Genomic DNA, 26,434 nt, shown 5'->3' on the forward strand with positions numbered 1-26,434 from the left:
ATATAAAATTTTATTTTTGTAGAAAAAGACAAATAAATTTTATAAAAAGGTATTTTTTATTTTTTTTTTTTTTTTTTTTTTTTTTTTAAAAAATAGATAATTATTATTATTTATTTATTTAGCTTTTGTTTATTTTAGAATATTAATATTTGAACCAGTTAAGGGTATTAATGGTTGTTTTCTAATACTAATATCGATATTATTTGGGGAATGGACTAAAATTCTTGGTGCTATTAATTTCTTTGATAATGGTTTGATTGATATCCAACCAATACCTGATAAAACTAAATCGCAATGGGAGTGTTTGAAATCAATTTTTTCTGATGTAATTGTAAATGCTTTTATTTGATCTAATTTAAATTTCTCTAATTTTTCAATATCGAGTGGTGATAAGTCTTTATTATAATCAAACTCTTCTTCTACCTCTTCCTCTTCTTCCTCCTCTTCTTTAATTTCGACAGGTTCTTTTCTTCTCTTTATGGAAAAGTTGTTTTTTAATCCTATATTTTCTATAATTACTTCTTCACTTGAACGATCAATTTTTTTATTGGGTTTAAATTTGTTTTCGATTTTTTTAATTATTTCTTCATCAATTTCATCAATTTCGTCAATTTCATCAATCTCTTGAATTGTTTCTTCCATATCTTCATTGGTTTTTTGAGTCTTGCTATTGATAATATTAAATATTTCGCTTGATATTTTATTTTGATTTTCAAATTCGATTTCTTTGGCTTCAATTTGAGTGCTGTTATCCTCTTTATTAACTTTAATATTTGATAGAATTGGTGGTGTTAAAAGTCTACCTTGTTGTTTCTTAAATAGTTTATCGGCTTTTTTAGTTGAGGTTAAATGTAGTGGAATGGAGTTTGATGTGTATACTAAAAATGTTGAAAGTGGACCTGTATAATCTATACGCACTAAACCACCAATAAATAGAGTTTTGCCATCGATTAAATGTACTAATGTTGGTTTGATACGTTTGGTTGGTAAAACTTGTCTGAGTTCCTTTAGTGATAATAGTTTTAACATTTGTTTGGGATTATCGATACCTGGTGTATCAAACAATGTTGAATCCTTCCAAAGAGGTAATGAAAGTAAATTTAATGTGGTGCCTGGTAAGATGGATGTGGTGATTTTAGATTGAATGGAACGGAGTAATTTCTCACGCTCAAGTTCTTTTTGTTCTTGTATTGAAAGTTTCTTTTTTTTGTCTTCTTTTTGATCATCACTCTTTACAAACTCGACCTTTGAATTGTATTCATCTACAAGAGAATTTACAAAAGTACTCTTACCAACATTTGAGCAACCTAAAACAAATACATCACGGCCTCTTCTAATCTTTTCTAATTCGATAATAAATTGCTTTATACCATCCTTATTAGTACTTGAAAGTAGTAATACATGGGATAAATGTGCAAGACCACGTGCTTTAGCTTCGCTTGTTATCCAGTTTTCGATTCTATCCTTATGAATATCACTTGGTAATAAATCCATCTTGTTGCCTACAATAATTACCGGGTTGTTACCAACAATATCTCTGAAATCCTCGATAAAGCTGCCATGGAAGTCCATTAAATCTACAACTTTAACAATAACACAATTTAATTCTTTTATTTTACTAAGATTCTTTCTAAACTTTTCTATTGGAATTGATACTGGTGCTACACGACCATAATTTTTTAATAAATGACATCTTTGACAAATTTTTTTTTCTTTATTTTTTAATTTTTTTTGAATACCAAAGAAACCATCAAACTAAATAGATATTTAATTTATAAAGGATATTAGTAATTATATCTATTAATAATTTTATAAATAGTTTGATATCATATTATGAGATTTGAAACACTTACATATTCTTCACCACCATCATTTTCAGTATCGACATCTAAAATACTAAATCTTTTATTTTCTTCATCCATCTCTTTTTCTTCTTGTTGTTGCTTTTTAATTTCTTTTTTTGATTGTTTTTTTTGTTGCTCTGAAACTTTATTAAGTGCCTCTATATTTTTCAGTGCCACAGATTCGGGAATGAAACCAGGTTCTTTTGGGTTATTGGTCTGCAATGTGCAACCACATCCTGAACATCTTGACAATGATAATGAAACTTTATCCATAATAATAGTTGTATCGATTTCATTTTTAACATTTTTACCAAAGTCTTTATTTTTAATTTTATTTTTTTCTCTTTGTTCTTTTCTAAATAAAAAATTCCTTTCTTTTGAATTTAATTTTTTTGGTTCTTGAACCATATTAATACTATTTATATCATTGCTATTATTATTATTATTATTATTATTGCTATCCTCATTATTACTATTATCATTGATTTCGGCTATATCAATGTTGTTGCTATTATCATTTAAATTTAATTCTTCATTATTTATATTATTTATATTTTTATTTGATTTTAATAAAGTTGAAAATATTTTAGTTTTAAGATTATTTTTATTTAATCTAACTAAAGATGACCTAATCATTGCCTTTTTAATGATATATTAATATATTATAATATTGTTGTTATATAAAAAAAAAAATGAAATAGGAATCGTTTTTTAAAATATCATATACAATTTATTTTTTTTTTTTGTTTTAAAAAAAAATAAAAAATAATTTTTTTATTTTTTCATTTTTTTTTTTTTTTAATTTTTTTTTTAATTTTTTTTAAAAAACGAATTGATCATTATTTTTTCATATACATAATATAAAATAAAATAAATTAATAATCAAATTAATCATTTCTTAATTTTTGTAAATAATAATAATAATTTAAGAATTAAAATTTTATAGATTTATTTTTTGTTTTTATTTATATTTATACATAATGTCATTCTTCAACTCATTAGCTTCATTAACCACTAGAGCTCAAGTTATGAAAAGAGCTCAAAGAGGTTTATACGGTGGAAAAGATATTCTTTTTGGAAATATTTTAAGTTTTTCAAATAAAAAGTAAAAATCAATATAAAACCCCCCCGCACTGCATATGCATATGTGGTTGGATAAATAAAAACATAAATAATTAAAATGTAAAATCAAAAGTTTCATTTAAATTTATATTAATATATCTATTTTTATAAAATTTTAGAACAAGAAGAGATTGGAAACCAAATGTTCACAACAAAACTTATCACAGCAATCTTTTAGGTACAGATATTAGAGTTAGAGTTACATCATATGTTATCAGGTATAATCAAATATATATATATAATATGAAAACATACAATTTCTCAAAATAAAAGTTACTAACCTATTTAATAACCATTACTATTTATTAGATGTATTGATAAAGCAGGTTCATTCGATAATTATATTGTACAAACAAAAGATAAAGATTTACAATCAGAATTAGGTTCAGAATTAAAAGTTGCTATGAAGAATGTTTTAAAAAGTAAAGCAATTGAAATTTTAGAACAAGAAGCTAAACAAGAACAAGAACAACAAAAAACTGTAGAAAACAATTAATTTTTAAAAAAAAATAAACAAAAGCAAATAAACTCGAATAATAATAATATATATATAACTTTAAAAAATTGTTTTTTATTTATTTTCTATATTGAAGAAAAACTCTTATATTTTCCTCCTTTTTTTATTTTTTTACTTACATAGCCTAGTTGAAAAGATTTGAACTAAATACATTATTAACATTAGATGGTTGGTTATTTTTAAAAAGGGATGGATCGACTTTGGATTTCTTTTTAATAATTCCTTCTCTTTTTTCTTTCTGTAAAATATAATTGCTACTATTATTTTTATTATTACCAGTTGTTGATGTTGAGGTTGTTGTTGTTGTTGTTGATGATTTTGATAATATTGGTTCAGTTAATTTTAATTCTCTATTTAATTTAACATTTTCATCTAATTTTCTTTTTAAAGAGTTATAGTTGAATTCAATTTTTTTTGCTTGATCTCTATCCTCTTGTGTTTCTTTTACCAATGATATGTTTATTCCTTTTGCTTTTAATCTTTCAATTTCTAATGTATCTTCTTTTTTCTTTTCTCTAAAGTTCTTTCTCATCATTGATGATAATTGGTAATCGTTGACGCTTCTTTTATCCATAAAATCTTTAAGCTGGTCTAATTGTGATGCTCTTTCTTTATTTTTTTCTTGATCATTTTTTCTATATTCCAATTTATATAAAACATCCTCATTTAATTTCTTTGACTCTTCTTCACTAATTAATTGTATTAAATTTTCATTATCATTATGTTCAATTTCTCTTTTTCTTAAACCTGATATAATTTTATAGTCTGTATTCTAGAATAGTAATGGTAATGTTAGAATGATTTTTTTTTAATTGCTTTAAAAAGATAAAATGTAATGTATTACTTACTTTTGGGTCGGTTTCTATTACAAAATATTGATCACATAAATGACACTTCATTTTAAAACTTAAAATATTGGTTGAAAAATATTTACCAACAGTTTTCTTTTCAGCATTGTATCTAACGCCTACACCAATATAATTCTGACACCCTAAACATACCACGCTATATGGCATTTCAAATCTTATAACTAGGATACCTTCTGTTGCAAGTTTTTTAGCTCTATCTCTTAAGTGATGTTGTCCTCTATAGGTGTTGATTGATCCTTTACTTGGGTCCCAATCTGGTGGGTAGTATTTATTGGTTGCTCTTCTCTCTGCCATTTTATAATAAATGCTATACTATATTATAGTAATATTATTAAATTATTGTTTAATTGTCTTTTTTTTAATAATCAGTTATTTTGTTGGTACTATTTTTATATTAATGGTAAGTACAAAACAGACAGTAAAAAGTATGCCGTTTAATTTATTATTTATTTTTTTTTATTTATTTAATATTTAATAAATTTAAAATAAAAAATTTAAAAAAAAAATTTAAAAAAATTAAAAAAAAAAAAAAAATTAAAAAAAAAAGATTTTTTATTTAAATTTTTATTTTTAAAATATTTTTTTTTAACTTACCGAGAAATAATTTGCTGTCAAATTTTTCTTTTATTTTATTTTCATTTTTAAAATAGTATTTAATAAGCTAACTTTATTGCTATTATATTCAAAACACATAATAATAATTAATTCTTTTTTTTTTTTTTTTTATTGGCTTTTTTTTTTCTAAATTTATCTTTTATTTTTTAAAATTTTTTTTTAAAAAAAAAATACAATACCCACACTCGTTTTTTTTTAATATTTAAAAAAAAAATAGTATAATATTCAATAATATATATATTATATATTTAAATCATTAAAATGAATCAAATTCACGCAACATTTAAAAAAGGAATTACAAACATTACACAACAATGTAATGTAAATTCAATTTTAACCAGTACCACTAGAAATTGTAAAACTACAACAACTAAAACATACAACCCAAAATATTTTACAACTGCAACAACATCAGCTTTAAATTTAAAAAATAAAAACATTAAACAATTAAACGCTTCAAATAATATATTTAATAGTAATTGTTATAATAATGATTTATTGATAAAAAGAGAATACGCTACCATTGGAAATACACCTCCAAATAGACAATCGGTTTCAAGTACCTCTGCAGCAGCAGCAGCACCTGAACCAATTTCACAATCAAATGTTGCAAACCCAACATTAGAAGCAGTTTTTGAAGAGAAACCACAAGAGCAAGAACAACAAAAACAACAACAACAAAAGCAACATAACAAAGAGAATCAAGAAAAGGGTGAACAAGAACAAAAGAAGAGTAATATTTTTAATTCAAGAAATGTAACTATTGGGGTTTTAGCACTTTTAGCTATAAGTACCAAAATAGCATTTGACCCACCAAAGAATATGAATTACATCGATTTTGCATTCGTTAGAAATTTAAGAGTTTTATATGCTGTATGGATTACCCTATTTAAATATTGATAAGAACTAAAATTATAATTATAAAATTCTAACTTTTTTATTTTTTTTTAACAGGGTTTTAAAATTACATTTTATTATAAATATTATTTATTTGGATTAAACAGAGGAGATCCAGGTTACGCAGAAAATATTCAACTAGCACATAGAGATGCAAGTAGAGCAATGGTTCAACTTTGCGAACTTAATAAAGGTATTTTTATAAAAATTGCACAAATTCTTGCATCATTAGATCACATTCTTCCAGTCGAATACACCAAAACATTATCAGTTTTCCAAGATCATGCACCATACGAAGCTTTTGATCAAGTAGAAAAATTATTTATAGCCGAAACTGGTAAACACCCAGATGAAATGTAAGTTTAAAATTATATTATAAATAATAATAATTATAAAATTTAATATTAATTTTTAAAATTTAAAAGTTTTGTAGATTTTGAAAGAATACCAATTAATTCAGCATCATTAGCACAGGTTCACAAAGCAAAATTAAAATTAGAAAATGGAGAGTTGGCTGAGGTCGCAGTTAAAGTACAATATCCAGGATTAAATGGAAAGTTCCAAAAAGATTTAGATTCAGTAAATAATGTATTGGATTATGTTTGTTTCTTTTTCCCATCTTTTACCTTTTCATGGTTATTACCAGAAGCAACATCATGTCTTCAACAAGAATTAGATTTTGTTAATGAAGGTAAAAACTCTGAAAAGATGGCCCATCTTTTTAAAGATAATCAACAATTATCGGTACCAAAAGTTTATTGGGAAAATACAACTAAAAGAATTTTAACAATGGAGTTTATTCACGGCGTTCGTATCGATAATAAAGAAGGTTTAAACAAACTGGGTATTGACTTTAAAGAGCTTTATTACCTCTTTTCCGATATCTTTGCAGAGCAAATATTTGTCCATGGTTTCCTTCACAGCGACCCACATCCAGGTAATATTTTCGTTAGAAAGACCTCAAAAGGAAAACCAGAAATTGTTTTACTCGATCACGGTTTATACAGAGAGATTGATGACCAAGTAAGACTTGACTTTTGTCATTTTTGGAAATCACTTTCATTGGGCGACATGAAATCTAGTCAATATTACGCAGAAAGATTAGGTGCAGGTCAATTTTCAAAACATTTAGGTACCCTTTTAAATCTCAAACCAGAAGAAAGCAGAGAGAACTTAAGAAACATGAAGAGAGAGTTAGGTGATCAAACTTTAATGGCAATCAATTCAATTTTACAAAATTTACCAAAAGAAATTCTATTGGTTTTAAAAACAAATAATTTGATCAGACAAATAACAACCCACTTTGGCATTGAAAATGGATTCTTAAATATGGCTAAAACCTGTATAAAAGGAATTTATAACGATAATACCATACTTTCAAAATTAAAATATTATGTCACTTTATGTATTTTTAATATCGAAATCAAATTAATTAATTATTTAAAAAAAAATCAAAACCAAAATCAAAACCAACTTCAAAACCAACTTCATCTCCAATCATTACCTAAAGCCGCCGCATTATCATAAATCTTTTTTTTTTTTTTTTGTAAAATTATATTAAAAAGATAAAATAAAATTTAATAAAAAAAAAAGAATCCAATAAATTCCTATAAAAAAGAAAAAATTATGTTAAATTACTTTTAGTTTTTATTTTTTGATTTAAAAGAAAATTGTTTTTACTTTTCTTTTTTTTTTTTTTTTTTTTTTTTTTTTTTTTTTTTTTTTTTTAAAAAATAATAAATAATTATAATAATAAATTTTCCTATAACCATCGCCCATGTATTATCAATGACGCTAAAAAAACCCTGTAACACCCAAATTTGGTGAGGGTTGATGCCTACATTACACATTAATATTAAAATAAATAATTGTTAATCAATCGACAGAGATATTTCATCTTAACACAGTTTTGCAAAGGTATCGTATTTAAAATATATATTTTGTAAAATATTAAATTTTTATTTTATGTTTATTTTTGTGATTGTGATCGTGTTGGTTTATTTTTTTTTGTATTATTTTATTGGGTTTTTATTTTGGGCATAAAAAAAAAAAAAAAATATCTAAATTTTTTGATGCATCAAATTGTCACATCTTGACAAATTAACAATAATTTGTTAAAGTAAGAGGTTTTAATATATTTTTTTTTGTTCATAGTTTTAGTTTTTTGTTATATATATTTATTTTTTATTTATTTATTTTTTTAATATCATTTATTTTTTTAATATTTTTTTTTTTAAAAAAACTATAAAAATGTTACTTTTTTTTTTATTTTAATCATTAAACAAACAAACCAAATAAAACAAATAATTAACATTTTATAAATAATTAATATTTTATTATTTCAAAACTCCAAAATGATTAGTGTTAAAGATGATCAAGTCAGTGTTCCAGTTGGGCCATTATTAGCATCAAGCCGTTTTGTCAAAGTCCAAAGCTTTACCAGTGATAGTAAAAAAAATCCATTTTTCCTTACCCAATTAAATGGAGCCATCTCTGTTTTATCAAGCATTAAACCAAGAAATCAGTTGTTTCAACTTACTGGAGATGGTCACATTCTTTCTCAAATTGGTAATAAGGTATTAGATCTCGATGGTAACAACAATGTTATTCTTAACAAATGGAATTCATCAACCAGCAGCAGCAATCTTCAAATCTGGGTTTTTCAAAATAATTATATCATCAACAAAAACAAAAATCTTTACTTGGACATTAATAATGATAGTAGTTTAAGTGTTAAGAGTAAAAACTCAAGTTCTCAAACTCAACAATGGTATTTTGGACCAACCTTCCCACTTGTTCCAATTCTTCAAGAAAAACCACTACCTTTCCCAGCATTCACAGGAGATCAAGAAAATGCCTATGTATGGATTAGTGAACAAGTTGGCAATTGTAAATCGCTTAGAACTCATTATTTTTATGTAACACTTGTTCCAACCTATGCATCAGAAGTTAAAAATTTACAATACCCAACAGATGGAGTTTACAATGGAACAAAGCTTAATTTCAGTTCAAGTGATTTCAGTGCTGTTCAAACCCAATTAATTACCGAATTGAATAGAGCAACAAGTATTATCAATTTATTTGAATACTATAACAAATTCCACCAAAGTTTATTCTCTCAAACTCAAGCTCTTTTAAGTAAAATTGAAACTGCCGCTGGTTTAGAGTCTGGGTCAACTACTGAATTTGCTACAGGTTGGATTATCACTTTATTTACTGGTTTGGTATGTACTATTATCGACATTGTCCCAGAAGTTGGCCCACCAATCGCTAATTTAATTCAAACTGGGGTTGATGTTACTGTAGAAGTTGTCGATGCCTACAAACAAAATGTATTCAATGCTGATCCATTTCAAGTTGCATTATATGGTTTATGGGATTTATTAATTAATAATTTTAATATCTTATCAAAAACTATGGAAGGAATGTTAAAAGATATTGTTATGGATTGGGGTAAGATGACTAAAGTTTACCAATGTATGCAACTTCCACCAGGTCCAGCTTCACTCTGTTGGACTGCCACCACAAACTCTGAATCACTTCCACCTGCTTTACAAGCCAATGGGGTCTCATTATGTCAAATGTTATTACCATCTAAATACCAAATTTATGTAATCACATCAAACGGTGATAAACCATCAGCTAAAATCCCAAGTTTCTGCAAATGGAAGAGCAACGATCTTATCTATTACATTGCTGCCAACGATAGTTATACAACATTCCCAACTTCTGAACTTATGAACAACGAAATATGGAGCCAAAATGTAACCTTTGAAGATTTCTTTACCTCTAAATTTGGCTGGAATTTCCCAATCGCTTATGTTGGTAGCAAAGGATTCGTAACTCCAACTTTCTCCAATAACTCTAGTATTCCAATGAAAGTTAATATTCAATTTAATTCAAAAACTACCAGTTACGAATTACACACCTATTCATCATTCACCTATATCTATGATGATGATTCCCAACCAGAACTAGACGATAACTTTACTGTAACCATTAACGATCTCAATGGAAACCAAATAACAACCTTTAAAATCGCTTATGATTCCAATGGTATTAATTTCAAAAATGATGTTACTGCTCCTGGCTATCAATTAGGTACTCCAATCATCAATGGTGATGGTAGTGATTATTCATCTTCAATCAATGTTCCAATTAATGCAATTCCAGTTCCACTTTCATTAAAAAAGAAAACAATTAAAAAATAAATTTTATTTTCTCTTCTATTAATTTATTTTTTTTTTATAAAAAAATAAATTGATCATTTTAGTAACAAAAAAAAAATAATTTTATTTAAGAAAAAAAAAAGGTGAATATTAACATTTGTTGTCTGTAAAAATAATTTCCTATCATCTTTATCCCTTGATATCAAGATAAAATATAATTCAAAATTAAATTTTTTTAGTTTTATAAATTTAATTTATTAATTTAATAATTGAATTTCTTTGATTAGTTTTTTAATTTTATCTTCTGGTGATTTGAGGTATTTATTGTAGTCAAATTCCAAAGTGGATAAAATATCTAAAGATTCGTCGTTGCAGTAAACTAAAGTTCCAACTGTCATTAGTAATCTAAATACAATTTCTGGGTCTTCTGTTGATAGGTCAATTTCTGATAAAACATGTGATACTGCTGTTAATAATGATAGGTTTTGTTCATTATAGTTGCTTGTTAAATATATTGAACAGTTGTAGGCAATGGTTGAAACTGCTCTCTTTAATATCTTATCTTTTGAATGGAGTCCATCAATTACACATTCAAATGTATCATTGATATTATTATCGCTGAATAAATAGGCAATACCACTTTTACTTGAAAAACAATTATTAATCTATAAAAATAACATATTATTTAGGTTAATATCATCTTTTAAAATAAACTTTAAAGTTTGAAAATACCTACAACTCTATAGCTTAATAATTCAGATGCTTTTGATAGTTTTTTTTTTAAAATTGATTTCATTAAATTTGAAATTGTTTCGTTGGATAAATCTGTAAAGTATTTATTTGGTTGGTCTTTTAACAATAACATTCTTAAGATTTCCAATAATGGGAATTGGTGTGGTTCGCTAAAGCTTTTAAGTAATTGCTCTAAATATTTACAAAGTTCTATTGGTACAATAATATTTTCATTTGTAGATTTTATAATTTGTTGAAGTTTTGGTGAATTTATTTCAAACTCTTTAATTTTTTCTGAAATTCCTTTAAATTCTTCATTTGCAAAACTTGCTAGTTTGATAAATACTGCGTCAACGTCACTCTTTTCAAATAAAACTGGTTTATAGTTTAAAATTAATGGAATTGAGATTTTTGTATGTTTATGATTTTGAATTGTTTTTGGATGAAGTGTTGGGTTTGAAGTTGTAGCTGATGTAGTTATTGTATTTGTAGTGTTCGATGTAATATTACTTGGTAAACTATTATAATTATTGTTATTATTGAAGCCATTTAGTAATGATGGTGGTTGTGCATTACTATTAACTGGGCCAACTCTATTTGACCATGAATTTGTACCTGTGCCACCAAAAAAGTTATTAATCATTGGGCCAAGCATTGCACCCAAAGGTGTTTTGAGGAAATCTGATGGTAAGTTTACAATGTGGTCTGGGATACCTTTACCCAATAAAAAGTTACTACATTCATTGGTAAAATGGTTGCAATTATTTTCAAGTAAATGATAGGTATCCATTCTAAATCTATCTGTGATACCGCTAAGAAAATTTTCAAATAAGTCTTGGTCGACTTCAGTTTCGCCTAAATCTATAATTTCTTGTGGTGTGCCATGTGGTGTGCAGAACTGAATATAATAATAAATAATAATAATAATGTTAGTAAATGAATAAAGTGTATTTTTACATTTAAAACTATACACACTGGTTTATCTCTTAAAATACCACCACCAAAGTAATATTCAGTTCCATAGCATACAATTGAGGTATGGTAAATTGCATCAATTTGTTTACCTGTTAAACCTAATGACATTGACTTTGCCATACCACGTGACAAATCATAAACATGTAATTTAATTTGGTGCATTCTAAATGTAAAATTTGAAATATTTGTATAATTTTCTTTTTTTTTTTAAAAAATAATAAATTAAAAAAAAAAATATAATTAAAAATTAAAAAAATTAAAAAAATAAAAAAAAATGAATTAAAAAAAAAAAATGAATAAATAATTATGACATGGTGGCTATAATTGATTATGTGTATAAAAAGTTATTTAATAAATAATTATGACATGGTGACAATAAATTATGAGATATATAAAGCATTTTTTTAAAATTTATAAATATTAAATTATTTATTTTAATAAATAAATTAATATAAATTTAACTTTTTGATATGTTTGGGAAGAGTAACCTGCCAGAAAGATATCGAACCTAGAGCAGTAACTTGTAGACATTTATTGTGTAACCATAAAAAACAAGAAATCACTCAGAAGATAGATGGAAAAGAACGAATACACAAATCACAAAATATAACAAAATTTTAATTATTTTGGGTTATTAACATTTAATCCTTTTTAAAAAAATTTAATTTTTGGATTATCAAAAAAAATAATAGATAGTGATAGTTGGGTGTCTATAGGGCATGGGAAAGTTTGGAAGGAAAATTTATAGATTTATTTATTTTAAAAGTTTTCTCGTATGTAATTTATTTTTTTCTAAAATTTTTTTTATATTCAGCAATTAAATGTATATATGATATTGAAAAAATAAACACCAAAGCGAGTTTTTATTTAAATTATAATAAAAAAAAAAAATTAAAATATAAAAGGAGTTATGTTTCAATTTTATAAAAATTATATTTTTTTTTTTTTAATTTTATTATTTATTAATTTTATTAACATAACATTTAAAATTTTTTTTATTTTTTTTATTATTTTATAATGTATTTTAAATTATTTTGGTATTAAAATATTTTTTAGCAGGGATATTAATATTTCAAATTTTTATTTGTTTGATAGCTTTTTTTCTTTAAATTATAAATTTTTTTCAAGGATTTTTTTTTTTTTTTTTAAAAAAAACTGGTAGCTTTCTGGATTTTTTCATGATCGCCATAATATGAGATATTTTCCCAACTTAAAAAACAATCCCATCTTCGAAAAAATTTTTTTTATATTTTTTAAAAATTTTAATATTTTTTATTTTTTTTATTGTTTTTGGTTGGTCTCTTTTTTTTTTAACAGTTTTTTAAAAATAGTTATATATCTATTTTTTATTTTTATATTATTTGTTTTTTCTCTTAAAAAAAATGAAAAAAAATTTATTTTTTATAATTTTTTTTTCATTTTTATTTTTTAATATTGTGTGTGTGTTTGGTTTAATTGAGTTCGAGTTTATTAATGATGTTTCACAGCAACCAAATAATAATAATTTTATTTTCTATCCTAAATTTTCACAGGGTGATTGCTCTATCAATATTTTATTATTGGTTTCCCAAGATATTGGTAATGGACAAATACTTTTAAATCCAAATGATAATAGTGTTCTACCAAAAATTGTATCATTTAATAAAACTCACACCCTAACCAGCTTAGAGTTTAATGCTGGTATTAGTGTAAGTTCGTCATTTAAAGTTTTAGCAAATGGAAATAGTAACGAAGAAAAAGAAATAACTATTAACTACCAATGTAAAGGTATTTATCATTTTTTAAACAAATATTTTTATTTCCATTTTTATTTTATTTTTATATATAAAAACATATTGCTAATATTACTTTAAATAAATCATTTTTATAGATTATGATTTAAATTCTGTAGATATAAAGATGGTTGGAAAACCATATTATGACATCAATTATGGAATTTTAGCATTATTTAAAATAACCGGACCTTTTGCAGGAAAAGCTATCATTGTTTCATCTGTTACTGATATAAAACATTATTCAGCTGTGGATGAAAATAATAATTTCCTACTTATTATCAATTATTATTATTACCCAGGAGGACAACCAATCATAGGTCCACTCAAAATAGATTTCCTTTTTAATAGTGGTAACAAAACAATAATGTCACAAAATTATTATAATGGTAAGTACCTCATACTTTCACAAACTAACAAATAAATTCTAATATTTCTTTTATTATTTAGCTAGTTTTTTTGATGAGCTATCTAATCTTAACTTTTATGATAATATCAATTTCTCAAAACCAATTGAAGCTATTGGACATAAATTGTATCCAACATTTTCATTCGATTCAAAGATCCAAGAGAACATTCCAGTGCCATATTATTTTCTCAATCATTCAGGAAGTTACTTTAAACCTTTATTAAAACCAATTTATCAACAAAACAATACCATCACTTATTTTTCATCTCTATATAATTATCTTTTTATTAATTCACGAACACAAGTTTCTTTTAATGCTCAAAAAAAGAATACAACTTATAGTATATTTGAAAGTAGTTTGGATTTTATTGGTAGGTATAATAATTTTTTGTATTATTTTTTATTTTATTTTTTTTTAATGTTATAATAATTATTTAGTTTATAATCAATATCAAAAATAAATATCATGAAAATAAAATCTTATTCACAAATAATAAAACCAATTTCGTTCATTTATAAATATTTATTTTATTAATTAAATTTCTTTTTTTAGATCTTCCAATTTCCGAATTTTCTACAACTATATTTTATACTAGTACTAGAAATTCTCCTTTGCCACTTCAAGTTTTTAGTGCTGTTTTGAAAAGTAAAGATTCTCAGTATCTTTTAAATAAATTACAATTATCCCTTTATTATAATACTGTTAGTTTTGGTGCTCCATATGGTTTTGTAGAAGGAAATAATAAAAACTTTAAATATTATATTTCTTTGCCACTCCATCCAACTAATCCAACCATTTCATTCAGCACAGAAGGTGGCTCTATCAATACGAGAATTGTAGACAATACAAATGGTATTTATCATTTATTTTATTTTAAAAAAAAATTAATTATTAACATTAAAAATTTTATAGATGAAGATGTTTCAGCTCCAACACTATTAGATTACGATTTTAGGTTTTTTACCAATAGTATTTATTTATTTAAACTTTCAGTTGCAGATGAAGGTTGTGGTGTTGGCTTTATTTCTTTTCTAAATTCTAAAAAGGATTACATGCGTATCTCACAATTTAGGGTCAGTGGTACAGAGCTTAATGGAGTTTATGAAATACCATTTGATCTTGACAAGTACACCTTTCAACAGTTATCGATTTTTGATTTTTGTGGTAATAATTTTACTCTTCAAAATAATCAATGGATACCAAACTTACCAGGAAGAAAATTTGAGATCCCATTTTCAAATTTAAAATGTAAGTGTTTTAAATTTATATAAATTCAAAATTTATAAAATATAATCTTAATTATTTTTTTATTAGTTTCAATTTATGATATTACCAATATACATTTTTTACATAATAATATTGATTGTTCAAAGCAATCTGGATCAAATATAATATATTTCAACTATCCAAATGATATTAGAAAAGCTGCATTTTCTATATTATTGCCAGACTCATCTCAATTTTATGGTGTATGGAATGCAACTCTTGGCATGTTCCAAATCGAATTTGTAATCAAAAAGAATTCAGTACCAACAGGTAGAATACAATATCAAATTTTAAATGACCAAACTATGTATGTTTCATCCGATTTTTTACCAGAAAGCGCTCAATTAATTGTCAAAAAATCAAATTTTGATGGTGTTGGACCAGTATTCACTAAAATAGAAAAGTTATCGCTTGTGGATAAACATTCTTTTGGATGGTTATTATATATTAGTGATCCAATTAATGGTTTTGAAAGTGGAGAAATTACTGTAATGGGTTCAATGGATAATAGTATCTATAATTTTTACCTAAACACTACAAATTTAATTGGTGGAGATATTTATGAAGGTATTTGGCAAATTAGAATGGATCTTGATCCAAGAACTTGTGTAAATCAAAATTATACTATCACTTATGTAAGACTATTAGATAGTATAGGCCAGAAATCCATTTTCGAATTGTCACTAAATGAAAATCCAGGTAATCCAGAGACACTAGCAAATCCATTCATTTACCTAACTGATTCAAATATTAACAAATATTCCCTAACCTGTGATAGTTCAGTTACTCTAGATACAACCCCACCATATATTTCATCTAATGTTTATCAAACCCCTCTCATTGATGTTGGTTTGGGAAATAGATCAATCCATCTTCAATTCACTTTTACTGATGACCAATCTGGTATAAATACTAAAGCTCAAGGACCAATAGTGTATTTAACAGGTGAAAATTATGATGTTATTCAATGTATAACTAAGTTTGGCTCGGGTACCGATAATATGTCTGTATATACTTGTTCAGTTGAAATTCCACTTGGGTTTGCTTCCAATAATAGATACTTTACCGTTTCTGTATATGGTATATTAAATAATCATGGTTTATATAGTGGATATTCATCAGAAATGTTAAACGATAAAGGTTTTAGAAGCTATTTTAATACAACACTTACTTCATCACCACTTCCATTTATAACTGGTATCAATAGAATATCATCAAAAGGTGGCCAACTCTTTATTTATGGTAAATCATTATCAATGGTAAAAGGAATCTATATTAATGATTTGCAGTTAAATCAATATTATACATTTAAAAATGAAATACAGTTCTATGATTCACCATCAGTTATTTCAATTCCAAACTTTCCACCAATTCAAAATAATTTCGAAATTTTTATTGATCCAAACAATTATTATATGAAAACATTTCAATAAAATATACCATTTCAATTTCTAAATACCCATTCTCAAGTCAACTCAATTCACTTCAATTAGTAATGTCAGCATCATTCGAATCAAACTCAGTTAAATCATGTTCAAATAAAGAGTTTGGTGAAACTACACAAGGGGATAATTCAAATTATATCAAGATTCAAATTGATAATAAATCACTTTATGGTAGATTCATTAAAAGAGGAGTGGTAGATCAAGATAGATTAGTATTGTTAACAAACTCATTGTTGGATGAATCTATGAATGCTATTCAGTCACCATCACAATCCCAATCTTTTATAGGAATTTCAATCCCTGCTTTCTCTGACCATGTTGTTATTGACCCTGATTTCTCAGTACTCTTAGATAGCAATTCAGCTTCATCAAACCCAAATTCAGTTTGTAAACCAAAACAAAATAATTCTTTGTCAGCTACCAAATTATCGGGTATTATTATTGGATCTGTTTGTTTTGCTGCGGTTGTAGTAGCATCTGTTGTATATGCAGTAAAAAGGAAAAAAGAAATGATCCGATTCACCTCAAATTTAAAAAAAATTGCTCAAAATAGTGCATGATAAAAAAAACATTAAATTTTATATAATTAAAATTAAATAAATAAAAAATTTATTACAAATCCTTATAAATTCAAAAAAAACCCCAATAACCAAGAATAGTTCAGTTTTTTTTTTATTTTTTAATTTATTTTATAATAAATTTTTTTTTTTATTAAACTCTATCACCAGTTTAATATTTATTTGTTTAAATAAATAATTCAAAATGAATAATGAAATATTGCAAAATAAAATGGAGGTATTATTTTGGGGAGTATTTAGAAACATTTTTTTATTCAAAGAAATTTTTTCAAATTTTAATCCTAATATAACAAGGTATGAACAATTATTTAATGTAAATAAAATATTGAAAAATTATGAAAATGGACCAGAGATAATTTTAGACAAAGTTAAAACAAAAAGTTATTTATTATTGCAAGAAAAAAAGGCTTTACCAATTTATAATTATTTCAAAAAAAATAAGAAAACAAACAGATTATTTTATAAGCAACTCTTTAACAATTATCAAAACTATTTTAGGTATCCAGAAATATCACTACCAGTTATTTTTAAATCTGGTAATTTATTAGCATATAAGTCTTTTATTAAAGTATACAATTTAAACAAAAAGCAATTAGTAAAATTCATCCAAAATCATTTTGAAAAAGGAATTTTTAAAATAAAATCATATCACCATTTTAAAATGTTTTGTTATTTAAATGATAAATACCTATTATTAATAAATAGTATTATCAAAAAATGTCATTTTGATTTCAAAAAAATAATCAATTCAAATATAAAATTAAAACATCTATTAATAATTACAAATTTTGCTTTATCTTGCACCATAATAAATAAAACAACAAACAATGATATCATTACAGAGAATTTAAAACAGTTACTTAAAAAAATAAACAAATATGATATTAAAAAATTCGAATTATATGTAATAGACATAGTATCGTTAGATTTTAATAACATTTATTTTAAATTAATAAAAGAGTGTTTTAACATTTTATTATCATTAAATTCAGAAACTTCATTAGAAACCTTCTTTAATGATCTATGTACCAAAAATAAAGTAGTTGATACCACAATAGAAAATAGTGAAAAAAATAAAAGTACCGATTTTTTTTTTACTATTTCAAGTATAGAAGAGTTGGATAACTTCGAACAATCATATAAAGTAGTAAACCAAAAAATCATAATATCAGATAATTTTTATTTTAAATCAGAGTATAATAAAGACGTCATTTTAGAAGTCCTATATCGAAATCTTTATTATTTGATTTATATGAAACCAAGGGTTTTTATGATTTAGAAAAATTCCTTTTAATTTTGGTTGTATCTTTTCAAAATCCTTGCAAAAGAGAAAAAGTAATATCAATTTTCAAAAGATTTAATTCAAATGTATTTAATTTAAATAAAGTTTTCTCAATGAAACACCTTTTAACCAAAAGTAAATTTATTTATTGGTTAGTTCAAAATGCATTTGCAATCTTTCCAAACCAATATGAAAACACTGTTGAATTTGAAGCTGATTTTAGTAACAATGGCAACCAATCAAGTTTATTAAAGTTTTCATGTGACTTTGTTTTTTTATTTCAAATATTTTATCTCTATAATCAAATGGATACAATAACTATGCTATTAATTGAAAATCCAAGAGGTGTACTATTAAAAAGAAATTGGGCTTTAAATTGTAGACCAGATTTTTTGAACAATTTTATAATTAATTTTTTAGATTCAAAATATATTTGGAAGTCTGAACAAATAAAAAAATTAATAATTCAATTTTATAATTTGGCTTCATCCTCTGGAAATATCGAGTTTTTAAAGGTGCTTTTAAACTATAAAGATCTTATTGGAGTTGATGTTAAAGAATTAATGGATAAAGCTTTGGCTGAAAATAATATAGAAATGGTGGAAGTTTTATCAAAGTATACAAAAATTAATATATCAAATATAAAAGTCAAGTCGTTGTCCTATTACCATTTTAAAAATAATATAGAATAAAAAAAATAAATAATAATAATAAATAAAGTATAACTAAAATACCTATATTTTTTTAAATTCCAACATCCATAAATTTTTTTTTAAATATTTATTTTACTTGATATTTTATATATTTTAAACCTATAAAAATAAAAAATATAAAAATAATTGAGAATGAAAATATAATTGGGATATTTTTATAAAGATTATCTTGATCCATTTCAAATTGTTGTAATACATCCTTTCCATCTTGAATTGGGCAATAGAATTTTGAAAAGTATTTGTTTTCAAAAGGAACTTTGATTTCAACTGCATCTTTATTATTTGGACATTCAAAAGTTAAATGTTTAAACTCGTTTACCATAATCATTTCTAATGGATATTTTACAAAATCTAAATAACAGAACCATTTCCAACCCTTTGCAATGCTTCCCAATGGAATCATAAAACCTGCAAACAAACATGAAATAGCTAAACAGATACCTAAAGGTTAAATAAAATAAAATATTAATAAAACATGAGAGCAAAAAAAAAATATTTAGAATTACATACCAGCAAAAGCATTTGAGATTTCGTCATTTGGTAAAACAATCGCTAATAAAATTGCCAATAGTTGATAGTTTAAGAATGTTGTAAATAAAACAAAATTATAGTAAAAGAAACTTGAGCCATGTTCTGTTAAATAAAGACCAGAAATAAAATAAGCAGGCACTGATAATAAAATTGAGCTAATTAAAATCCAAGGCAAATCGGTCAAAAGAAAAGAAGCTACAAATACCCATACTCTATATATTCCAGATACTTTTTCTCTATAGAATACCCCTCTTTCAGTTGTTACAACTGGAATAAATGACATTCCTGTCATTCCACTAAAAACTAGACCAAAAAACAATAATGACATTCTATTGAAAATATTTTTTTGACTTGTATCCATCCTAACAAAGAATGTACCCAAAACAATACCCAGCATCAAAGACATACCCAACCTTACACCTAGAGTAAATGGACGACGAATTTGACCTTTCCAATGTCTAACTAATAAATTAGTGAACTGGATATTCGAACTTGAGGAGTATTTTTCACCATCTTCAATTAAACGTGAAGTATTGATTAGTTCCTTATTTTTGATTACTTGAATCATTGAGCTATAGATATCAGATTCTTTAAACGATGAAACTGCATCAAACTTGTCATTATTTGTAACATCTAAAATAAAGTCGGCAGGGTTTGTTAATGGATCACAAATTAAATTGAATCTTGAAAAATAATCTAACAGAGTTTGGCTTGATTCACCAGTTGGACCAAAATAAACAGTCTCACCGCCTTTTTTTAAGAGCAATAAATGGTCAAATTTCTTGAATATTGTTGTTGAAGGCTGATGTATAGTGCAAATAACAGAACGACCACTGGAAGCTATTTTTTTTATTAAATTCATAACTTTAAGAGCAGATGATGAATCGAGACCTGATGTTGGTTCATCGAGGAATAATAATTGAGGATCTGAGGCCAATTCTATACCAATATTTACACGTTTTCTTTGTGAAATAGATAAACCACTTTCACCAGAGCCAATAATTTTGTTCTCTATTTTACGAAGGCTAAGCATATCGATCACATATTCAACAAATTGAATTTTACTTTCTTTTGACATTTTCGAAGATAGACGCAAGAGTGCACTAAACATAATGGCATCTCTAACAGTTTGAGTTGGTGGAAGAATATCAAACTGTTCAACATAAGCACTAATACGAGTGAAGCTATTACCCTTTGGTTTCCCATCAATAGTGATCTCACCTTTCATTTTACCGCCAGTTTTACGATCGGATAGAACATCAAGTAAGGTACTCTTACCTGCTCCTGAGGGGCCCATTAAAGCCAATAACATACCTGGTTTAACATAGCCATTTATACCTTTTAATAATTGAACCTTTTCTTTTTTACCATCGTTTCTTTTTACTTGAACCTCATAGTAAATATTATCCCATTTTAAATAACTGCCAGATTCATTGATTGTGGAATTGGTTTGATTTAAAATTGAAAGGTCCACTTCTTTAATCTGTTTTGATTTAATTTCTTTATTGCTGTTCTTTTTTTGTTGTTCAATTCTTTTTTTTCTATTGTCTATATTTTCTTTCTTCATTAATCTTGAATCGTAATGAACTCTTTTTAAGAAAAAGTAAAGCAAAAACAATACTGCAAAAGTATATGAAATGGATATTAATAAATCTACCCACTTAAACCAACCGTTTTGAGGCATACCAAAATGTTTAAGATATTCATCACCACTATTGTATGGGCAACTACGGGCACCGCCATAACCTCCATCTGAATAATTTAAATATAACAACCTATCATTCATTGGTGGCAATAATTCATTTTCAGTACACGAGTATTTAACATTATGATATTCATTTGACATTAAACCTTCAAACATATATTTGGTTGGTACTGCCCAATACATCCATATCCACCATCCTTTAATACTATTAAAAAAATAATATTAATAAGTTATATAAAAATTAGAAAAAAATAAGCTTATATGTAATAACTACCTTGGTTTAGGCATTAGAAACCCACAGAACAATATGAATGGAGCAATAAGCATTGGAGCAGCAAGACTACTGATGAAAAAATTTGGGGAAAATGATGATACCATTTTAAAGAATGTATTTGAAAAAATATTTGATACAAAAATGATTAAAAGAAAATAAATAAATTTCCATCCATTTGGATTTAGACCACACATCCAATAGACAAGAGTAGAATAAAGAATGGCCTCCAAAGCAGACAGAGGAATTTCTAATGCAGTTAATGAACAAAAATAAGCAAATGGATGATAGTACTTTCTATCCTTTTGAGAGTAATAGACATCTCTTTGATCAAAGAACACACTAATTGAACCCATACCACCAAATACAATGAATAACAATGAATAGAATAATAAATTGAATCTATTATTTCCATCAGTATAGTTTGTTTCTAAACCATAATACAGAGACCCAAGCATTAAACCAACAACTACAGACTTGATAATTCTAATATATATTGCGATTGGATTCCTTGATAGCATTCTAAAAGCCCTTAATGAAGTTAAATAGCTTTGTCTAAAATGGGATATGTAATATGGTGATTCAATAATACCAACTCCGTTTGCAGTTGTACTCACTGGGCAAGGTGTGGATATATTTGAAAGGGTGTTTAACTCTGTTACAAGATTTTGGTAGTGTTCTGAATTTAAAAAAGCATTACTGAAATCACTTGCACCTTTGAGCGGAACCGGATCTTGATGATTATAATACAATTCTGGCTCATCAATAATTTCTTGAAAGAATTCACTTGGATTATGGTGAAGTGGAAGCTTGAATCCATAACTTTCAAAGTAACCAATACCATCCTCTAATGGACCAAAATATGCCATTTTGCCCTGTGCCAAAATTAAAAGATTGTCAAATAAATTTGTAACTTCAACGCCAGGTTGCAGTAATGAAACTAAAAATGTTTTATTCTCTTCTGTTGCAAGTTTTTTTAATTTTTTTATAATCTATAAAGATAATTGTTAGAAATGAAAATATTAGTATAATATTTTTAATTTAGTGTGTTATTTAGGTTATAATATTTACTTCAAAAGTGGTTGTAGAATCAAGACCTGTAGAAATTTCATCCATTAGAAATATCTCACTATTATCTTTAACAATCTCTACACCAATTGTAACTCTTTTCTTTTGGCCACCGGAAATACCTCTCAAAAACTCATTTCCAACAAGTGTATCTTGATGCTTTTCTAAATCCAACAACTCTATAACTTGATCAACTTTTTTATTTCTTTCTTCTTTACATTTATTTATCTGGCAATCAGCACTAAACTGTAAAGTTTGTCTAACTGTTAAGGATGCTAAAGATTGGGATTTTATTTATGATAAAGAAAAAAAATATTAATATTTATTAAATTATATATTGTAAGAAATTGATATGACTTACCCATATGATAATCTTCCTGATTAACATAAGATATTTTCTTATGGTGATTAACTGGATTGATATAATCACCATTAAACAAAAGAGTTCCTGTTACATTTTCACCATGTAATTGATTTGATAATACTCTATGTTTTAAATTAAGTTGAATTAATATTTATTAATATATTTATTTTTTACAATTATTTTTTTATTATCTATTTACCTAAAGAGTGAAGTTTTGCCACATCCCGGGGAACCTAATAATAAAGTAAGAGTTCCAGGTTTTAAATAAAAATTTAAATTATCTAAAATAACTAATTTATCTTTTCCCTCATGACCAACTGAAGAACTTAAATTTAAAGCATTTACTGTGATTCCATTACTATCTCCTTTAGTATGAAAATTTTCCATGTTTTATTAATATAAAATAATAATATTTATAAATTATTTATAGTAATGCATAAATAAAATAAAATAGTGGAAAAAAATAAAAAAAAAGAAATGGAATTAGAAATAAAAAATAAATAAAAATTAAAAAAAAATTGTAGAATATAATAGAATTTGTTATTTTAAAATAACTGTTCTATTATTAATTTTGGTAAAGAAAAAAAAAATTTTATTTTATTTTATTTCATTTTGAAACTATTTTTCATTTTTTTTTTATGTTTATTGCAAATTATTAATATCAATGTTTATGTGGATAACTAAATTTAAACTAAAAAACCAAGATTTTTTTAATTATGGTTGGCCAAAAAACTGGTTAAAAGTTCGATTTTAGTTTTTATTCTTCCATGAATCCATTTGACCATTCGAAGAATAGTATAAATTTTTTTATTAAAAAAATAAAAAATAAAATAAAATAAAATTAAATAAAATAAAATAAAAAATAAAACGTATTTATGTGATTATGAAAATTAGTAATAACATTATTTTTATATGAAATAAATTATTATTTATTTGTAATAGATATATAGATATGAATATAAAAATAAACAGCAACAATAAATAGAAAAAAAAAAGTTTTTAAAAAAAAGTGTGCTTGTCAAATTGACAGCAGCATATGATTAATATAAATTAATTTGAAATGAAAATAAAAGTAAAAATAAAAAATTAAAAATTAAAAAAAAATTAAAAAAAAAAAAAAAAAAAAAATCTTTTTTTTTTTTTTTTTATTTTTTTTTTTATTTATAATTATATTTTTTTTTTTTTTTTTTTTTTTTTTTGAAAAATAATAATAATAGTAATAATAATAACTTTTTTTTTATTAATGAAAAGATAAAATTAATTATTTGTTTTCTTTTTTAATTTGTTAATCTAAAATATTAATTTTTTTATTTTTGTTATCATTTGTATTTTTTTTCGCCATACAATTTTTTTCGTCGACGGTCTTTAGAAATTATTTATATTATGAACGAAATAGAAAAAGATGGTAATGAAGATTCATCAATAAAAAATGAAGACTCAGATATCAATAACAATAACAATAGCAGCAACGATAGTATTACCGATTCATTAAATAATTCAGTTTTAGGTAAAGGTTCATTGGAATCACATGGTGATACAACTTGCGACAGTAATGAAGGAACTCCAATAAAAAGATCGAAAATAGAACCACCCAAACATGCTATTTTATCATCACCGCAAATGGTTACGGCATCTAGATCGTCACTATCTTCTTCAAAATCAAATATACCACAAAAACCAAATCTTAGCATCAAACAACCACCGTCAAATACTACAACCACACCAATTAAAGAAAGGAGAGAAACTACAAAACTAAAAACACCAAAAAAAGAAGATAAAAAATTAACCAAATCTAAATCAATCGATGATTTTGAAAAAGATGATTCAGAATATTATTTAAATAATAGTTATAATAATAATAATAATGATGATGAGGATGAAGAAGATGATGAAAAATATTCAAAAGGTAAAAGGAAACCTAAAAAAGAAAAGAAAACAGAAGAAGAAAAGGAAAGAGAAAAAAAAGAAAATAAATTAGAAAAAGAAAGAAAGAAGGAAAGAGAAAGAAAAGAAAAAGAGCTTGAAAGAGAAAAGAAGAGAAGAGAAAAAGAACTGGAAAAAGAAAGAGAAAGAGAAAGACAAAAAGAAAAAGAGATTCTAAGGCAAGAAAAAAGAGAGAAAAAAGAAAGAGAGAGAAGTGAAAAAGAAAGAGAAAGGGAAAATAGAGAAAGAGAAAGAGAAGCAGCAGCAAATGGAGTTGTTTATAATAGTGGTATTTCAATAAATAACATCAGTTTATCGACCTCAACTAATGAAGCACCAATACCTCCATTACCAATTACACCAAAAAGAAAAGGAGCACCCAAAAAAGATCCATTAGAGAAAAAAACACCAATAATCAAAAAAGAAAAAATCAATCCAAAAAAAGAAGATTTCGAACAATTTTTATCAAAGAACCCAAGCAGCACATTTTTAAATGAATACGAATCACAGGTCGATGCAGAGATTAGGAAGAATAAAACTTTATTGGGAACAGGTGAAAAAGAAAATACAGAGTTTGAACAAATGCAACTATTACAAAATCAAGTTTTTTCAAATGATTTAATTTATAGATACTTGCAGATGAATGGTCAAGCAATAGGCCCAGATACTCCACAATTTCAATCTCCAAGTTTATTTGGTCAGTCAGCAAGCGGATCCAATGGTTTCAGTTTGAATAGTAGTACAGGAGGTATTTCAGGTTTAGCTGAAGATTCATCCAGTTTAAATTTAAAGAAACCAAGAATTTTGAAGAGCGATCATCCAAAGAATAAATTATTCAAAACTTCAAAGAAATTAGAAAAGCTTCACAATCGTTATATTAGATACCATCAACCTGAACCCTCACTTCGTGGCGCTTGGACAATTCATGATGATTATGTTTTGATCGAAAGCCTTCAATTTGCCCACTCATTTGAAGATATTGCAAAATGTAAAGAATTTTCAAAATCATATACAGCAGAAGAAATTGAAAAAAGATGGAAAGCAATGCTTTTGGATCAAGATACAGCAGATGAAGTCTCAGGTATGATGGCATTAAATCCATATAAAGCAAAATCGCCACAGATGACCACAGAAGAAAATCAAGTTTTAATAAATGCACCTGTTAATCTCAGTAGAGCAAACTTTATTAAATTATTACAAGATAATAGAACAGTTTTTCATCATAGTAGAACATCAAAATATCTTCAATCAAATTATAGATCAATGCTATTACATCAAGATGTTACAAAAGTACCAAATTATATAAAATATTTAATTGACCAAAAGAGAAAATTAAACACTAGTGAATACACACAGCATCAAATCA

At 25.2% G+C, this 26,434-nt stretch overlaps 11 protein-coding genes across 11 annotated transcripts in view; 7 read left to right on the plus strand and 4 right to left on the minus strand.

Moving 5' to 3' along the window:
• Positions 1 to 129: 129 nt before the first annotated feature.
• DICPUDRAFT_149114 (uncharacterized protein) lies at positions 130 to 2,480 on the minus strand (the record flags this gene model as incomplete). The annotated part of the gene is made up of 2 exons (XM_003285220.1): positions 130 to 1,755; positions 1,854 to 2,480. 2 exons carry the CDS (start codon positions 2,478 to 2,480, stop codon positions 130 to 132), a joined length of 2,253 nt encoding a protein of 750 aa, XP_003285268.1.
• A 347-nt stretch (positions 2,481 to 2,827) lies between these two features.
• DICPUDRAFT_22474 (uncharacterized protein) lies at positions 2,828 to 3,435 on the plus strand (the record flags this gene model as incomplete). The annotated part of the gene is made up of 3 exons (XM_003285195.1): positions 2,828 to 2,949; positions 3,086 to 3,184; positions 3,276 to 3,435. Coding segments are annotated over 3 exons (381 nt in total), but the record flags the coding sequence as incomplete, so codon positions are not given.
• A 172-nt stretch (positions 3,436 to 3,607) lies between these two features.
• On the minus strand, positions 3,608 to 4,646 carry DICPUDRAFT_149116 (uncharacterized protein; the record flags this gene model as incomplete). The annotated part of the gene is made up of 2 exons (XM_003285221.1): positions 3,608 to 4,255; positions 4,332 to 4,646. The coding sequence occupies 2 exons, from the start codon at positions 4,644 to 4,646 to the stop codon at positions 3,608 to 3,610; spliced, it is 963 nt and encodes a 320-aa protein (XP_003285269.1).
• A 582-nt stretch (positions 4,647 to 5,228) lies between these two features.
• On the plus strand, positions 5,229 to 7,319 carry DICPUDRAFT_16409 (uncharacterized protein; the record flags this gene model as incomplete). The annotated part of the gene is made up of 3 exons (XM_003285196.1): positions 5,229 to 5,840; positions 5,922 to 6,220; positions 6,290 to 7,319. Coding segments are annotated over 3 exons (1,941 nt in total), but the record flags the coding sequence as incomplete, so codon positions are not given.
• An 899-nt stretch (positions 7,320 to 8,218) lies between these two features.
• DICPUDRAFT_76197 (uncharacterized protein) lies at positions 8,219 to 10,075 on the plus strand (the record flags this gene model as incomplete). The annotated part of the gene is made up of 1 exon (XM_003285197.1): positions 8,219 to 10,075. One exon carries the CDS (start codon positions 8,219 to 8,221, stop codon positions 10,073 to 10,075), a length of 1,857 nt encoding a protein of 618 aa, XP_003285245.1.
• Positions 10,076 to 10,290: 215 nt separating this feature from the next.
• On the minus strand, positions 10,291 to 11,902 carry DICPUDRAFT_149119 (uncharacterized protein; the record flags this gene model as incomplete). The annotated part of the gene is made up of 3 exons (XM_003285222.1): positions 10,291 to 10,698; positions 10,770 to 11,663; positions 11,741 to 11,902. The coding sequence occupies 3 exons, from the start codon at positions 11,900 to 11,902 to the stop codon at positions 10,291 to 10,293; spliced, it is 1,464 nt and encodes a 487-aa protein (XP_003285270.1).
• Positions 11,903 to 15,385: 3,483 nt separating this feature from the next.
• Positions 15,386 to 15,862, plus strand: DICPUDRAFT_29091 (uncharacterized protein; the record flags this gene model as incomplete). Its single annotated transcript, XM_003285198.1, has 1 exon — positions 15,386 to 15,862. A coding segment is annotated over one exon (477 nt), but the record flags the coding sequence as incomplete, so codon positions are not given.
• An 821-nt stretch (positions 15,863 to 16,683) lies between these two features.
• Positions 16,684 to 17,193, plus strand: DICPUDRAFT_29106 (uncharacterized protein; the record flags this gene model as incomplete). Its single annotated transcript, XM_003285199.1, has 1 exon — positions 16,684 to 17,193. One exon carries the CDS (start codon positions 16,684 to 16,686, stop codon positions 17,191 to 17,193), a length of 510 nt encoding a protein of 169 aa, XP_003285247.1.
• A 202-nt stretch (positions 17,194 to 17,395) lies between these two features.
• DICPUDRAFT_76200 (uncharacterized protein) lies at positions 17,396 to 19,185 on the plus strand (the record flags this gene model as incomplete). Its single annotated transcript, XM_003285200.1, has 3 exons — positions 17,396 to 17,505; positions 17,710 to 18,290; positions 18,491 to 19,185. The coding sequence occupies 3 exons, from the start codon at positions 17,396 to 17,398 to the stop codon at positions 19,183 to 19,185; spliced, it is 1,386 nt and encodes a 461-aa protein (XP_003285248.1).
• Positions 19,186 to 19,273: 88 nt separating this feature from the next.
• Positions 19,274 to 23,532, minus strand: ABCG34 (uncharacterized protein; the record flags this gene model as incomplete). The annotated part of the gene is made up of 6 exons (XM_003285223.1): positions 19,274 to 19,647; positions 19,717 to 21,647; positions 21,717 to 22,705; positions 22,785 to 23,056; positions 23,143 to 23,267; positions 23,345 to 23,532. The coding sequence occupies 6 exons, from the start codon at positions 23,530 to 23,532 to the stop codon at positions 19,274 to 19,276; spliced, it is 3,879 nt and encodes a 1,292-aa protein (XP_003285271.1).
• A 996-nt stretch (positions 23,533 to 24,528) lies between these two features.
• DICPUDRAFT_149124 (uncharacterized protein) overlaps positions 24,529 to 26,434 on the plus strand; it is a gene marked incomplete at both ends in the record, with an annotated part of 3,211 nt that continues 1,305 nt past the window's right edge. Inside the window, 2 exons of the mRNA XM_003285201.1 lie at positions 24,529 to 25,051; positions 25,130 to 26,410. Coding sequence (XP_003285249.1) covers positions 24,529 to 25,051; positions 25,130 to 26,410 — 1,804 coding nt within the window. The remainder of the gene's footprint in view (positions 25,052 to 25,129; positions 26,411 to 26,434) is intronic.

The sequence above is a fragment of the Dictyostelium purpureum genome, assembly GCF_000190715.1.
Source record: "Dictyostelium purpureum unplaced genomic scaffold DICPUscaffold_41, whole genome shotgun sequence".
NCBI lineage: Eukaryota > Evosea > Eumycetozoa > Dictyosteliales > Dictyosteliaceae > Dictyostelium > Dictyostelium purpureum.